Source organism: Salminus brasiliensis, chromosome 24 (assembly GCF_030463535.1).
Source record: "Salminus brasiliensis chromosome 24, fSalBra1.hap2, whole genome shotgun sequence".
In the NCBI taxonomy this organism is placed as follows: Eukaryota; Metazoa; Chordata; class Actinopteri; order Characiformes; family Bryconidae; genus Salminus; species Salminus brasiliensis.
The window spans coordinates 22,981,265-22,997,172 of NC_132901.1; the positions used below are offsets into that span (position 1 = coordinate 22,981,265).

General features: G+C 43.6%; 1 protein-coding gene across 1 annotated transcript in view; it reads left to right on the top strand.

The window, feature by feature from the left end:
* LOC140546659 (CD48 antigen-like) overlaps window positions 1-14,633 on the top strand; it is a 30,986-nt gene extending 16,353 nt beyond the window's left edge. The window contains exons 3-5 of the mRNA XM_072670044.1: window positions 11,894-12,223; window positions 12,914-13,204; window positions 14,557-14,633. Coding sequence (XP_072526145.1) covers window positions 11,894-12,223; window positions 12,914-13,204; window positions 14,557-14,621 — 686 coding nt within the window. The 3' untranslated portion in view covers window positions 14,622-14,633. The remainder of the gene's footprint in view (window positions 1-11,893; window positions 12,224-12,913; window positions 13,205-14,556) is intronic.
* The last annotated feature ends 1,275 nt before the right edge of the window (window positions 14,634-15,908 follow it).

A 15,908-nucleotide genomic window follows, 5' to 3' on the forward strand; every position in this document is an offset into this window, starting at 1 on the left:
CACCTTCACCCCGTGCCTGCGAGTCAGGCCATCATACGGCGTGCTGCTCAGAGACGCCATTCTCCCAGCGATGACGCCGGCGGCAGACTCTCCTCACACACACAATCTAAAACTTTATTTCGATGTCTGACTGCGAGTGCCGGATTGTTGAAGCTGTAACTCTTCTGCTTGGCTGCAAGTCAGTGTCTAGCTATGTATGTGTACCTTTGTATTAGTTTAAATGTTTGTAATGATGTGAGCTCAGGCTCTTGCATTTAAAGCTCTTATTTTAAAGTCCTGTCCGTCGTGTCGACCAGAAACAAAATGTCTTACCTCTACATGTTTTCTTAGACAAACAAATAGTATAGACACAGACTAATTAAACTTACAATAAAGGTACATGTGGTGGCTGGGTTGATTTTCCACTTTTAGGACTGAAAATGTATATATTATATTATATATGTAAAACATGTACAGATATACGCATTTTCATGTTAAACTCACTAAATAGTCCGACTTGCTAGAAAGTATAGAAAGTTTATGTTCGTCTAGGTCTGTGGTGGAGTGTAGAAATGACTGCAAGCTCGAAAAAGTAGCACCAAATGTGTAATACTGAGTATTTATTTATTTTTTTAAGTGGAAGGTTTGAGTAAAAACGGCATACAAAAATGAGAATTTAAATGAAAAGTGGTAGAAGACAAGACCAAGACCTGATGAGTTTCGCCATTTAAATGAGATTGTGAAAATGTTTCGGATTACCAGTTTTAGAGATCACTGATCAAAATAAAGCACAAGTGAACCACAAAACTCAATAATACCCTAAAGCTGCCTTGCTCCATTTTACCAACAAATCGTACCCTTCTGTTGAAACCATTAGTATGTTCACCTAAGTATGTGCCACATATATTTCCTCAGAAAATAATATAATTCGTTATTTAAGCTGTTTTTCATTTATGTTCTGCCAACATAGTTCACATTGACATTTAGACGCCTTGACGTAAGCATAAACATGATATATACTATAGTTTCCTACATTTAATTATAAATCTGGTCAACTAACTGAGACAATTTGGTTATGCTGATAGTTCAGCTAAACCTTTAAAACATATTGCTGCTGTCCGAGGAAAAACACGATTTTAGTTTTCTCGGCTGGCAGCGACGAAATGCCATGCTGGTTGTGAGGTCCGCTTCGCCGCGCCCGCCCCGGGGCGGTCCTCAGCCGCGGTCCACAGGCTTCAAGTTCAAGGACTCTTAAGTTGATGTTCTGTCCGTGTCACGTGTCACGAACTTTCTTTTTTACCCCTTTTTTGTTACTTAATAAAGCAGTCTTGCATTGCACCGTCCCTGCTAGTGTCAAATACCAGCTCAGACCACGTGGAAGCATTCACTGCTGTTGGTGGATTTGTCAGCAGGGGTTAAACAAAAGAAGTGTAATAAAAAGAAGCGACTTCAGCTTCTAAAAATAGTTGTAAAATTGTACTCAAATTTTAAGACGTAGTCATTAGCAAATTTGTGAAGTGTAAACAGCTGGGGGATAACGAGAGCTGTTTGGTGTGTGTGTGGGTGTGAGAGAGAGAGAGAGAGAGAGAGAGAGAGAGAGACACAGAGAGAGAGATTTTGCAGATGGGTCTCGTTGTGCATCAGAAGGCTTTTCACTTTGTTTTCCAAACTCACTAATGTTCACTCTCGCTGTTGCTGTGAAAATCTACCTTTATTTTTTTGAGTGTACTGCTTAATGTAATTGATTTGCATATGCTATGATTTCGTCATCTGTGTTCATCGAACTGAAATTTAGTGTTGTTTACTGAACCAGTTTATAAACTAGAATTGATTGAAATGTGTAATTCTTTAGTCTAGTAAGTAAAGTAAAGCTTTTTCCTCAAGCTCTGATGTTTTAGCGTGGAGAATCTGCTTTTCTCCTGCTGTGAGGGGCTGCAGAGTCTGTCTTACTATAAGTATACCAATATTGATCGTTGTTTTGTTGGATTTGTTGCTTATATTTAGCTTCGTAATTTATGACTAAACGTCAAACTCTTATGGATAAGAAATATACTATATATATATATATATATATATATATATACACATTCCCCTCAGCCTTTTATTTTTATTTTTCCTTTTTGAAACAGTTAACAAACTTATAATAAATGTGTATAGGGTGGCTGGGTGGATTTTCTACTTTTATAACTGCAAATCAATGTATATTGTGTTAAGGTGGAGATACTAAATAACGCGACATGCTAGAATGTAAAGAAAGTATGCGGTTGCCTGTGTCTGTGGTGGATGGTAGATTTGTCAGCAGGGGTGGAACGGAGAATAATAAGAATCGACTTCAGCTTTACTAAAAATAGTTTGTCAAATTGTGTTGTCGAAAGTTCATATTTGATTGATCGAGCTCACATTCACGTAAAGTAAACAGCAGGGGCAGAGGGGAAGAGCGAGAACCCGTGTGTGTGTGTGTGTGTGAGAGAGACAGAGAGACAGAGAGGGGGAGAGAGAGAGAGAGAGAGAGAGAGAGAGAGAGGGAGAGAGAGAGAGAGAGAGAGAGAGGGAGAGAGAGGGGCTGGGTTTGCCCGCTGCCAGCACCAGAAACACTTCATATCCGTGTCAAACGCGACAAAAGTATAGCAAACCGCCAAACGCTCACACGTGCTCTACCGCTCGCTCTACCGAGAGAGAGAGAGAGAGAGAGAGAGAGAGAGAGAGAGAGAGAGGGAGCGCGAGGGAGCGAGGGAGCGAGAGAGAGAGAGAGAGCGAGAGAGAGCGAGAGGGAGCGAGAGAGAGAGAGAGAGAGAGAGAGAGAGAGAGAGCGAGAGGGAGCGAGAGAGAGAGAGCGAGAGCGAGAGCGAGCGAGACAGCGAGAGAGAGAGAGAGAGAGAGAGAGAGAGAGAGAGAGAGAGGGAGCGAGGGAACGCGAGAGCGAGAGGGAGCGAGGGAGCGAGGGAGAGAGAGCGAGAGGGAGCGAGGGAGCGAGGGAGAGAGAGCGAGAGGGAGCGAGGGAGCGAGGGAGCGAGAGAGAGAGAGAGAGAGAGAGAGAGGCTGGGTTTGTCCGCTTCATTACGATGTCTGACTGCGAGTGCCGGATTGTTGGAGCTGTAACTCTTCTGCTTGGCTGTAAGTCAGTGTCTAGGTATGTATGTGTCCCTTTGTATTAGTTTAAATGTTTGTAATGATGTGAACTCAGGCTCTTGCACTCGAAGCTCTCGAAACAAAATGTCTTACCTCTGTTTTCTTAGACGAATAGTATCGACACAAACTAATTAAACTTACAATAAGCGTACATGTGGTGGCTGGGTTTAGCAGTTTAATGTAATTCAACATTAGATCTAACTGTCATCTCCTAAATATTTACAGACAGACCTCTTGCAGAACTCGATTTTAGAGCACAGTATAAATATGGATACCAAGTGTTCCGCAGTCATTGTATGTACACACACAAACCTGATGTCTTCAGGATTACAACCTTTACAGGAGGTCGAAAAATCCTTTTTAGTAAAAATATATTATCCCGAATAATTTTGGAGCATTTCCAATGATCCATTTATCAAGAGTTTTTCACAGAATATAAAGAACAGCCAGATACAAATAGTTGTGACAGAAACAAAACCAAACAGTTTAGAGATTATTTGTAGCCACAGAACACGTTGCAGACATTATTTCGATTAACATAATACATAATAACAAAGGGTTAAAAATAACTTTTTTAACAGGGTCCAATTCTGAAACTCTAAAACTCTCAGGGTGAAATCACATGGATTACGTGAATTGGTTGTAATTTATTTTATATTAAGTATGCACCTGCACATGTGAACTTGAAATATTAAAAGTAGACATGATTTATGAATGCAAATGTAAAGGAAAGAATGAAAAAAGTGCAAGAAAAAGCTCTGTCCTGCATAGGGAATTATGGTGACAGTATAGTTTACAGTGGGAAGTCCTGCACTAGCTCTCAAGTTTATCTGCAGAAGAAAAGAACACTTTAATTATGTGAGAAGAACAGACAACAATCTGATAATAAATTGGGTTCATACATGTCTGTTGATCTCTGAATGGTTTAGCCCATGGGATTAAAACTCATTGATTGAAATGTGTAATTCTTTAGTCTAGTAAGTAAAGTAAAGCTTTTCCCTCAAGCTCTGATGTTTTAGCGTAAAGAATCTGTTTTTCTCCTGCTGTGAGGGGCTGCAGAGTCTGTCTTACTATAAGTATACCAATATTGATCGTTGTTTTGTTGGATTTGTTGCTTATATTTAGCTTCGTAATTTATGAGTAAACGTCAAACTCTTATGGATAAGAAATATACTATATATATATATATATATATATATATATATACACATTCCCCTCAGCCTTTTATTTTTATTTTTCCTTTTTGAAACAGTTAACAAACTTATAATAAACAATCATTTTAAAATGAACAATAAATAAAAAGAGCAAACAAAAGCAATTAATAATTAAATAAACAAGAAGAAACGCTGATTTCCATTAATAAAAATCAGACATAAAACAGACCTCTCCATCGGACACCCAGCACACTGCCTCCCCACAGCCCCACACCACTTTAAAAGTCTCCAAATCAGGCATACAATTCTAATAATTAAAATCAATCAAAACCCTGGATTTCACCAGTCTAGAGAGGGTCCGGACAGCGTCACAGTCAGATGACTGTGCCACACAGTTTTTGCCAAGACCTAGAGCAGCCCGCCACGGCGTATCGGGTCTGCCGTCCAGTCGCTTCTTATTAAAAACCTTTACACAAGCCCCGTACAGACGCTTACCTTACCTTACACTTACGCTTAACTTAGCGCCATACTCAGCTCCTCTGAGCAGTCCAGTAAGGGACCGTGGCAGTCTTGCAGGCCAGGACGGAAAGCCACTCTGGGGAAAGGGTCCTCCTCAACAGGGCTGAGCAACCCTGCACCATAGTCCGTTAGCATCACTCTATCATCCGTGGAGAGCTCTAGCCTCCCCCGCTGTAGAAGCTGGGCCACAACGCGTAAGGACCGCACCGCCAGGTCCTCCACACCGTCCAACCCAGGTCCAGCGACGTCCACCAGCTGACGGAGTTTTACAATGAGGAAACTAGAACCCGGACCAACGCAGGGGAAGCTATGCCTGTAACGTCCAGCCTAGACCCATAGATGACCGGTTCCTCCAAAAGCCAACGTAAAGAGCTGTCCAGTCTGGTTGGGCTAAAAAAACTCCACGATAAAACACGGGCAAGTGAGCATAGTTCAGTGCTTTTGTGTCCATTAAAAACAAAGTTCTGTCCATTCCCAATCCTCCAACAGTCTGTAAAATCCTGCATGCCACCGCTCTCCACACCAAGTCTTTAGGGCCACTAAGGAGTCCCTGAAGGAACTGGAGGCAGAAGGCAGCGGTTCTGCTGGCCAAGTGAACCAGCCCCTGTCCTCCTTCTTCTTTAGGCAAAAAGAGGACAGCCTGCGGTAACCAGTGCAACTTATCCCAAAAAAAGTCCACAAGCACCGCCTGAAGGTCTGCAATTAGATTCGGTGGGGGATCTACACAAGCCAGTTTATGCCACAGAAGAGAAGCAGTAAGGTTATTGATTATGAGCACCCGTCCTCGATATGACAACTGAGGGACTAGCCAGGTCCACCTGCTGAGATGGCCCTTCACCTTTTCAACAGTGAGCTCCCAGTTTTGTTTTTCCCACTCACTGTCCCCCAAGTGCACTCCTAAGTATTTAAACCCACCCTTCCTCCATGACAGTCCAGGCAGTGTAGGTCCCCCACCAGTCCAATCCCCCACTAACACAGCCTCACTCTTAGCCCAGTTCACCTTAGCAGATGATAAAATCCTAAAATCGTGTAAAACATCCAGTAAAACGTCCACATCTCTCTGTGAGCTGATCAGCACCACCAGGTCATTCGCATACACTGAAACACACACAGGTGTGCCGCAGGTTGGGATGACCAGGCCAGCAATCCTCTGTCTCAGCTGGCACAGCGGAGGCTCAATGGACAGGGCATAGAGCATGCCAGACAGAGCACAGCCCTGCCGGATACCTCTATGAACCTTAAAAGGAGCGCATAAACCACCGTTAACTTTAAGCACACTTTCAATGTCACTATACAAAACCTTGACCATGGCTATGAATCCAGGGTTGAAACCAAAGTTCTCCAGAACTTTCCACAAATAATTATGTTCAAACCGGTCAAAAGCCTTTTCCTGGTCCAAGAAAATAAGACCAGTCTTCAAGCCCAATAGTCTGGAGACGTCCAAAACATCACGAATTAAATAAATATTATCAAAAATAGACCTACCAGGCACACAGTACGTCTGGTTAAGGTGAACCACCTGCTCCATTACCTTCCCCAGTCTCGAGGCCAATGCTTTGGAGAGCAGCTTGCAATCCATGCACAGTAATGCCACAGGACGCCAGTTTCTTAACAAAGTCAGGTCCCCCTTTTTCGGCAGAAGGGTCAGGATGGCTCTTCGACAGCTCATGGGAAGTGTCCCAGTAGCCACACTGGCCTGGAGCACCTCAAGCACATCCTGACCCAAAACTGACCAAAAAGCCTTATAAAACTCCATCTATACCAGGGGCCTGACCATTCTCCATGCCCTGCACAAACTATCCCCCACATCCTGCACATCGTCCTGCTCGCTCTCAAACAGCTTCGAGAAAAAGCTGACTGTCTGCTGGCGAAGTTCAGAAGGCTCAGAAACCAAATCCCCCGATTCTGTCCGCACAGCATGCATAAACCTTTTCTGTCCATTTTTACTCTCAAGACCAAAGAAGAACTTTGAAGGAGCATCCATTTCCGTCACATTCTGGAAACGTGATCGGACCAGCGCCCCCTGTGCTGTTATGCCCAGAAGGTCAGCTAACGCAGCTTTTTTCCGCTTGAGAGTCGTAATACGCTCTTGATCTCCTGTGGCCTGTCCCAAACACTGGAGCTCCACAATGTCAATCTCCAGAGCCTTCAGAGATCTGATAATGTCTCCAGTGACATTGAAAGTGTACTGTTGGCAAAACACTTTAATCTGAACCTTAGCTACGTCCCACCATTGCTGCAAGGAGGTAAAAGAATGTTTTTGTAGTTTAAAAACATCCCAAAACAAGGTAAAAGACTCCAACAGAAACCAACAGGAGAAATAGAACAGTGCGTAAAGACAGATAGATGATGCCTAAAAGTATAAAAGCGATCAAGCCTGGCCAGGGAGAGGGTGTTATCTCTAGTGTGTGCCCATGTATACTGTCTCTGCGTTCCATGTAACATCCTCAAGACGTCACACAGGTAATGGGCCTCTATGAACTCACACAGCCGCCTGCGGGAGGCAGTATGTGGTTCCAAGTGGTTCCTGTCCAGGCTGTCAGTTGTACAATTAAAATCCCCACCCAGAACTAAAAAGTCAGTAAAAGCACAGTCAGAAATCACACTGCTCAGCCTGTCTAAAAACACCATCCGCTCAGCTCCTGCAGTCGGAGCATACACACAGATAAAAACCAAGGTCTCGTCTTCAAAACAGGCCTGAACTTTGAGCAGCCTCCCAGGTAAAATCTCTTCAACTGTGTACGAGTAGGGAATAAAACTATGAGCAAATAAAACCCCAACACCACCACTTACACTGGAGCCATGGCTTAAAATGACCAGCCCGTCCCACTCCTTAGCCCAGTCAACCGCATTAGCGTCATCGCTGTGCGTCTCCTGAAGGAAGAACACATCAGCTCGCTTCTGCTTTGATAACTCATAAAACATGGCTCTCTTCAGACTACCTCTGCCTCCATTCATATTTAGAGTAGCAATCTTTGTCACTCATTAAAATAATAAAAAAGAGACAGAGCAGAGATGGGAGGCCGGTCTGAGATAACACTCTAGATCTCCTCCTCAGTGCTGGCTCTGTGGAGCTTAGTCAGAATCTTTTTTAATCTAAAAACCTCCAGTGCCGTGAACACACCCACCCTTCTAAAATGTTTAACATCATGAATAAACTGCAGACTGTCTGTAAACCGCTCCTCCACCCGCACACCTTTCTGCCCCTTGGTCTCACTGAGGAATTTTCTGATCTCCTCAGCACTGTACCGCACCGGCAGCGTCTCCTCCTGAGAGCACATAGACCAGCCAGAGTCAGACAGAGAGCCCTCACTGTCCGACTCCACTTCAGCACCACTGACCTCTTTCTTGGCCTGCTTAGTCCCCTTCTCCCGCCCCCGCTTCTTCCTTTTACCGGGGACTTTAAAAACAGGCTCATCCACCATGTCCACATCAGCAACCGACTCCAACACCACCGGTTCAGCAGTGACAGGGTCAGTAGGGCCTCCCCCCCAAGCGGGCCACCTCGTTCGCGCTTGTCCCGAAAAAGCGAACGGGGCCGCGGATGCTCCATGTAGTACTGTGCGGGAGCGGTCGGGTCCTGTTGTGGCTGGACCCGCGGTGGCTGTTCCCCCTGCGGTGGCCGCGGGCTCGGCTTCAGAGGACCCGCCGACCACCCCGAGGCCTACGGAGGAGGCGCCTACTGTGTCCTCGGCTGCTACAGGGGCCGCACCGGCCGTGGGGGAGTCTTCCTCGGCTGATCCTGCCGTGGAAGCTCTTCCTGTGGAGCAGCCAGGCAGCTCTGGGGGGGGGGGGGCCTACTGACCCTGTCACTGCTGAACCGGACATTAGGCAGGATAACCTTTTTAACGGGGGTGCTGAGGGGCAGAACCGGAGTGAGCTGGTCGTTCAGAACCAGTACAACCGCGTGATTCATTCGGGAGGCAGAGACGATGTTGGCGTGGCCCACCGCGCGCTCCCCCGCGCGCCCCTGCCAGGCAGCACTCCTCCACACTCGCACTGCAGAGAGAGAGAGCGAGAGAGAGAGAGAGAGAGAATGACAAAAGTATAGCAAACCGCCAAACGCTCACACGTGCTCTACCGCTCGCTCTACCGAGAGGGAGAGAGAGAGAGAGAGAGAGCGCGAGGGAGGGAGGGAGAGAGAGAGAGAGAGAGAGAGAGAGAGAGAGAGAGAGGGAGAGGGAGCGAGAGAGAGAGAGAGAGAGAGAGAGAGCGCGAGGGAGGGAGGGAGAGAGAGAGAGAGAGAGAGAGAGAGAGAGAGGGAGAGGGAGCGAGAGAGAGAGAGAGAGAGAGAGAGAGAGGGAGAGGGAGCGAGAGAGAGAGAGAGAGAGAGAGAGAGCGCGAGGGAGGGAGGGAGAGAGAGAGAGAGAGAGAGAGAGAGAGAGAGAGAGAGAGGGAGAGGGAGCGAGAGAGAGAGAGAGAGAGAGGGAGCGCGAGGGAGCGAGGGAGCGAGAGAGAGAGAGAGAGAGAGAGAGAGAGAGAGAGAGAGAGAGAGAGAGAGAGAAAGAGAGCGAGAGGGAGCGAGAGAGAGAGAGAGAGAGAGAGAGAGAGAGAGAGAGCGAGAGGGAGCGAGAGAGAGAGAGAGAGAGAGAGAGAGAGAGCGAGAGGGAACGAGAGAGAGAGAGCGAGAGCGAGAGCGAGCGAGACAGCGAGAGAGAGAGAGGGAGAGAGCGAGAGCGAGAGGGAGCGAGAGAGAGAGAGGGAGAGAGAGATAGCGAGAGAGAGAGAGAGAGAGAGAGAGCGAGAGGGAGCGAGAGAGAGAGAGAGAGAGAGAGAGAGAGCGAGAGGGAGCGAGAGAGAGAGAGCGAGAGCGAGAGCGAGCGAGACAGCGAGAGAGAGAGAGGGAGAGAGCGAGAGCGAGAGGGAGCGAGAGAGAGAGAGAGAGAGAGAGCGAGAGCGAGAGGGAGCGAGAGAGAGAGAGGGAGAGAGAGATAGCGAGAGAGAGAGAGAGGGAGCGAGAGAGAGAGAGCGAGAGCGAGAGCGAGCGAGACAGCGAGAGAGAGAGAGGGAGAGAGCGAGAGCGAGAGGGAGCGAGAGAGAGAGAGAGAGAGAGAGAGAGAGAGAGCGCGAGAGGGAGCGAGGGAGCGAGAGCGAGAGAGCGAGAGAGAGAGAGAGAGCGAGAGGGAGCGAGAGAGCGAGAGGGAGCGAGAGAGCGAGAGGGAGCGAGGGAGCGAGAGAGAGAGAGAGAGAGAGAGAGAGAGAGGCTGGGTTTGTCCGCTTCATTACGATGTCTGACTGCGAGTGCCGGATTGTTGGAGCTGTAACTCTTCTGCTTGGCTGTAAGTCAGTGTCTAGGTATGTATGTGTCCCTTTGTATTAGTTTAAATGTTTGTAATGATGTGAGCTCAGGCTCTTGCACTCGAAGCTCTCGAAACAAAATGTCTTACCTCTGTTTTCTTAGACGAATAGTATCGACACAAACTAATTAAACTTACAATAAGCGTACATGTGGTGGCTGGGTTTAGCAGTTTAATGTAATTCAACATTAGATCTAACTGTCATCTCCTAAATATTTACAGACAGACCTCTTGCAGAACTCGATTTTAGAGCACAGTATAAATATGGATACCAAGTGTTCCGCAGTCATTGTATGTACACACACAAACCTGATGTCTTCAGGATTACAACCTTTACAGGAGGTCGAAAAATCCTTTTTAGTAAAAATATATTATCCCGAATAATTTTGGAGCATTTCCAATGATCCATTTATCAAGAGTTTTTCACAGAATATAAAGAACAGCCAGATACAAATAGTTGTGACAGAAACAAAACCAAACAGTTTAGAGATTATTTGTAGCCACAGAACACGTTGCAGACATTATTTCGATTAACATAATACATAATATTATGTATTATGTGACTTTGTTTCTAGCCTGTATGTGCTGACTCCCTGAGTGACCTGACTCCCTGACTCGGGGGGTTGCTGCTCACATAAAGCAGTGTCTATGACAAACATGGTTCTTTATGGTTCTTTTAAGTAATTTCAAAACTGTACAACATTCAAAAAGCGAATTAACCCGATAAAATGTAACTCACCTTGGCTGAATCAGAGTGACTGGCTTATGTTCGTTGGTGAGTGCTGTTGGTCGGTCCTCGTTCTAATTATGAGTTTCTGCCGTGGTCCTCCGCGACAACGGGCCAAATCCGTACACAGACACTAAACTCACATATGGTATCTGACCCGATCCCGAAGTACCGTCCGTAAACCGAATCTGTACGCGAGTTAGAATCATGACCTGGTCCCGCAGTGTAGCTGGCTAAACAGATGTGAATGTTTTGCGCCCGAGAAAACCCGAATCCGGATCGGAGCAGTCTGCTACCTGGGCACTGATATTTGATTGGTCTAGTTTTCATTCACATACACAGCAAATTTGCCAGTGTTAAATCAACACTGATTGATTTACTAAATTATTTTGGCAACTTGCTGGCTGCTGATGTACTGCTGACTGGATGGTCCTGTGGCTGGTCCGATGGTGGACTGCTGAGAGGAGCATTTTGTGGTTGCCGTTTTTGATTAAGTTTAGGCTGTTGGCACCGTTTTGAACCTCTTGGTTGATATGTGGGAAGAAATAAATAACGTTTTCCGGAACGATTGTTGTTGAAATCAGAAACTAAATGGACAGACACGGTAGGTCTCCCCTAGGATTTACATAAAGGTAAAGAAATAAGATTCTTAAATAAGAATCTTAAACTCTTAAATAAGTCTCTTAAATTCCAATTTTGACAAATATTTCTTTAAAAATGTAATCTAGCTTCATAATTATTCATTAATAGTGAAATACTCATTTTACAATTACGCCGTTGAGAATGCTAAGCACACAATAAACGTCAGTAGTTGTAATAATACTACTAATAATAAAAAACCTGAAACAGATTTTGATTGACATTTTTTTTTACAAACGTAATGGTGAACATTTACGTCTACCTCTATATGCACAGTTGAATCAGGTGTGTCTAAGCAGGAAAAGCACAAAACTGTACAGGAATTGCCCACCCGTGCTCTAATCATTTCTGAAGAACATTTGAACACAGTAAACATATTATTTTGTACTAATTAATCATTTGACACTGATGATGGAATATCTTCATTCTTTCTTTTTATATTGTTATAGGTCTGCTGTTCACACTGCAGGAGGCTGTTGCACTGCAGGAGCTGGAGGGAAACACCGTAACCATCCATACTGGATTAACTGAAGTTCAGACTGATGCTCAGATTCTGTGGTTTTACACATCTGAGAAAATAAAGTTAGTGAACAGTCAGGTTATTAGAGGAGAGATTCATACAGAGTATAACAGAGACAGATTCAGAGACAGACTGCAGCTGGACAGAAGCAGTGGATCTTTAACCATCAGAAACATCAGCAGAGAAGATTCTGAAGTTTATAAATTACAGATCATTACTGGAACATCCTCAGTGTGGAGTTTCAGTATTAAAGTCTATGGTAAGGCCTGTATTAGTCTATTTGTTTGTGTATTGGTTTAGTTTCCTGTAAATTCAGGCAAAAGTGGATTTGTATACCAATGGCATCAGTACTGTTCAGAAAAAAACAGACACTATGCAATACGAAAATTACATTACATTTGTTATTGGTTATCTAAATTGTTTCTTTTTTGTATTTGTTAAGAAAGTTTAGAAGATCCACTCACCAGATTTATTACTGATGCAGAAAACATTACACTTAAAGATGTGGCTTTATGCATAACCATATCAAGCAAGCTAAAATTCAGTTCAGACCATCGGTTATTTGTCATTTTAATTGCTCGTGGTTGTAGTTGTAGACATTTGTACCATTTGGATAGATTTACTAGCATTTTGCACCATTGCAAACAGTATTTTGCCACTATTTTACAATATCACATGCTTCCAAGTGCTCACGGAATGAAACTCATGTTTAGCTTAAACCACAAACCACAAAGTATTCAGACCCTTTAATGTGGCACTTATAATTTAGCTCTGGGGCCTCCCATGCTTCTTGACCATCTTTGATATGTTTCTACACCTTGATTTGAGATTTGAGACTGACAGTCCTCCCCGAGTGATTAATAGTATTTTGACTTTTTTTTGCATTGTTACTTTTTGTAAGGATGTGAATAATTTTTCTGTTTTGTTATGTTATGTTTGTGATTTATAGCGCCAGTATCAAAGCCAGTCATGAGAAATCCAACTGAAGAGGCCTCAGGAGGTTCCTCACTGTCATGTTCTCCTGTGTGTTCTGTGGAGAACGGGGAGAATGTGACATTATCCTGGTATGAAGAGAAGGAGAGAATCTCCACCATCAGTAGATCAGATTTCAGTGAACATCTTCATCTTCCTCTGAATAGAACCTTCCCAAACAACTACACTTACACATGTGAGTCTGCTAATCCAGTCAGCCACCAAACAGCCCAGCTCAACAATGCAAAACTCTGTGATTCTAACTCAGGTAGGTGATAACAACCTAGCTTAACATTACATTAAAGTATTTATGAGTATTTTTCTTTGTTTCTAATTAAAAGGTCAATATTTGTTTTTTCTGATGCACTACTGGAAAACAAACATACAGTGCAGTGCAATCCTTTGGGCACCCTTTGTCAAATTATATGTTACTATGAAAAATACTTTTTTACTTTTCCTTCTCTGACAGTTTCAAATAAAGGATTACGACCCAAAGGAAATGTTTGGACACTCTGCATTAACGTATTTCAATTTTAGCTTAGGAGCTCTTTCTTGTTATATGACCTCTTTTGAGGTCTATCCTCAGGTTTCCAATAATGGTTAGGTTGGGGGACTGTGGGGGCCATGTCAGAACTTTTAGCGTGTTTAGGATCATGATCCTTCTGATGCTGCACTTTGTGGTTTGGACACCGGAAAGATTTTCTTTTGCTGACTATTCTATAAGGTCATATTTGTGTTGCTGCACAGAATCGTGCACCACCACTTCAGAGATAGGATTTGCTAGCAGCCTTAAAAGACATTATCTTGGTAGGTTTTCTTGGTGTCCTGGTCATCCCTGTTAACTGCCATTGCTTATTTATATTACAAGCCGAGGAAACATGATAACACTTTACTATGTTCTTATAGCCTTCTCCTGCTTTGTGGATACCAGTTATTTTTTAGAGTGCTAGGCAGCTGCTCATGATTGTTGGGACACAATTTCAAAAGTCAACACTTTGCCTTTTGTAATGTTGACTGTGAAGCATGTGATGAGATTTTAATTAGTATTAAAACAAAATATTAGGGTGTAAATTCAAGAGTATCTGCTGCTACTTAAATTAGTTAATTTTAAATCAATGATTGAGCTGTAAACAAAGTCATTCAGATTGGGTTTGGTGTGAAATGGTGGAACTGCATACATGCAAATATATCCACTTTTTATTCCGTCCAAAACTAAATGTATACCTACAGTTTCATACCAGGCACCAGGGAGCAAATGCATAACAACTGCATATAATAATGTTTTGTATTGTAGCTTCTAGAATCTTCAGACATCTGCTTTCTATCACCACCACTGTTAACAGTTGTTAACTTTCAATAGAACAGCACATTTCACATCCTTTTTTTAGATCATTTAAATAGGCAGAAGTGTAAAAGATGGTGAAAGTCCTATATAAAGAGTGAGTCAATGTTTAAAAAGAACTTTGCCACTGATTTATTGAAATATGCTAAGCCCATGTACACACCTCAAATCACAGATGCAGATCGTTAGAACTGATGCAGAAAAAAAACAACCAACATATGTTCATCAAACTATTTTTTTATGACGATCAAACTATTCATCAAACTATTTTTTTACAGATCAATTGATGGTCAACCTCTGGTTGGTTGTTGTGGTTTTAGCTGTACCTGTATTTGCATGGTGACAAATGCACAAGGCAAGGAAACCATTTTTGCATCATATCTTTCATTAATGCATGCAAGCATTTTTAACCGTTGCTTTAGTTATACTATAGAAAGTTATCATTGATTGATTGATTCATTGATTGATTTCATTCATTCATTGATTCATGCCTTTATTCACTCACATATAGGGGGAGTTTTGCATAGCTGTCAGGTCTGCGTCGCCACGCCCGCCCCATGACAGAATTCTCGGCCGACAGCCTCAGAACAGCAGGGATGGAAGCCTTTGATCAGGCAGTTCGCGCCCAAGGTCAGTTCTTGGGGCAGCAGCAACACACTCTGCAGAGCGTGTCAGAGACTGTCGGCCACCTGGCGCAGCAACAGGTGGGCCAGCAGCATCAGGTCACCCAACTAGTGGGTGACGTCCAGGGGCTCACGAATCTGGTAAAGACCTTGTTGAAGCCCGCTAGCTCTCCCAGTCCCACCACCATGCCCACTAGCGCATATTTGGTTGGCAAACCCAACATGTACAGTGGCAATCCTTTTTTTTTCTAACTTTTATTGTTGTTGTTGTTATTGTTGTTGTAGTAGTAACTGCTATAAATTTTACTTAATTAAAATTTCCTGTTTACATGATCCACCACTGTATTTGTTTTACATTAATATACTTTAATGGGAGTTACAGGGGTAGATGTTACAGTCTGTTCAGTTTGGTTACAAGTAATGATAATGTAACACTAACTGTTTAATTACACACATATTTTTACACATGATATTTAAAGGTTATATTTATTACTTAGCTAGCTAGATTGAATATAGCTATCATCAACATTGTAGTATAAGACGTGGCATGTAATCTGTCTGTTGTGATGGTTGTTTTCTCACCAACAACTTTTACAAACTAACCAAGCTAAGAAAAGGAACAAAGAGACAAAGACTGAAATAGCTTTATTTTATACAACACTGCCCTCTGCTGTTCAAAATGAATTTTACAATGAGCCGTTTCACAATCTCTTGTTAGTCAGAAGATCCATCTTAAGTACAATTCAATATCATCTGTAATGCTTTTTAGTGCTGTATTAATTATGTGCCACTGCATGCTTTTTTTCTTTTAGCAACCATAGGTGCTTGGCGTAACCAATGAGGAAGCGCTATGCTCTGCAATGCACCAAGCCAAAGTTGCTACTGTGTCTGCGGAGGCGGTCAAGGGACATAAAGGGACCAGTTCTTTAGTTTTAGAGGGGCTCTGCAGTTAGACACTTTCTTTGCTGCTGGTTGTGATATTAGGCAGTTATGACCGTTATGTGTTT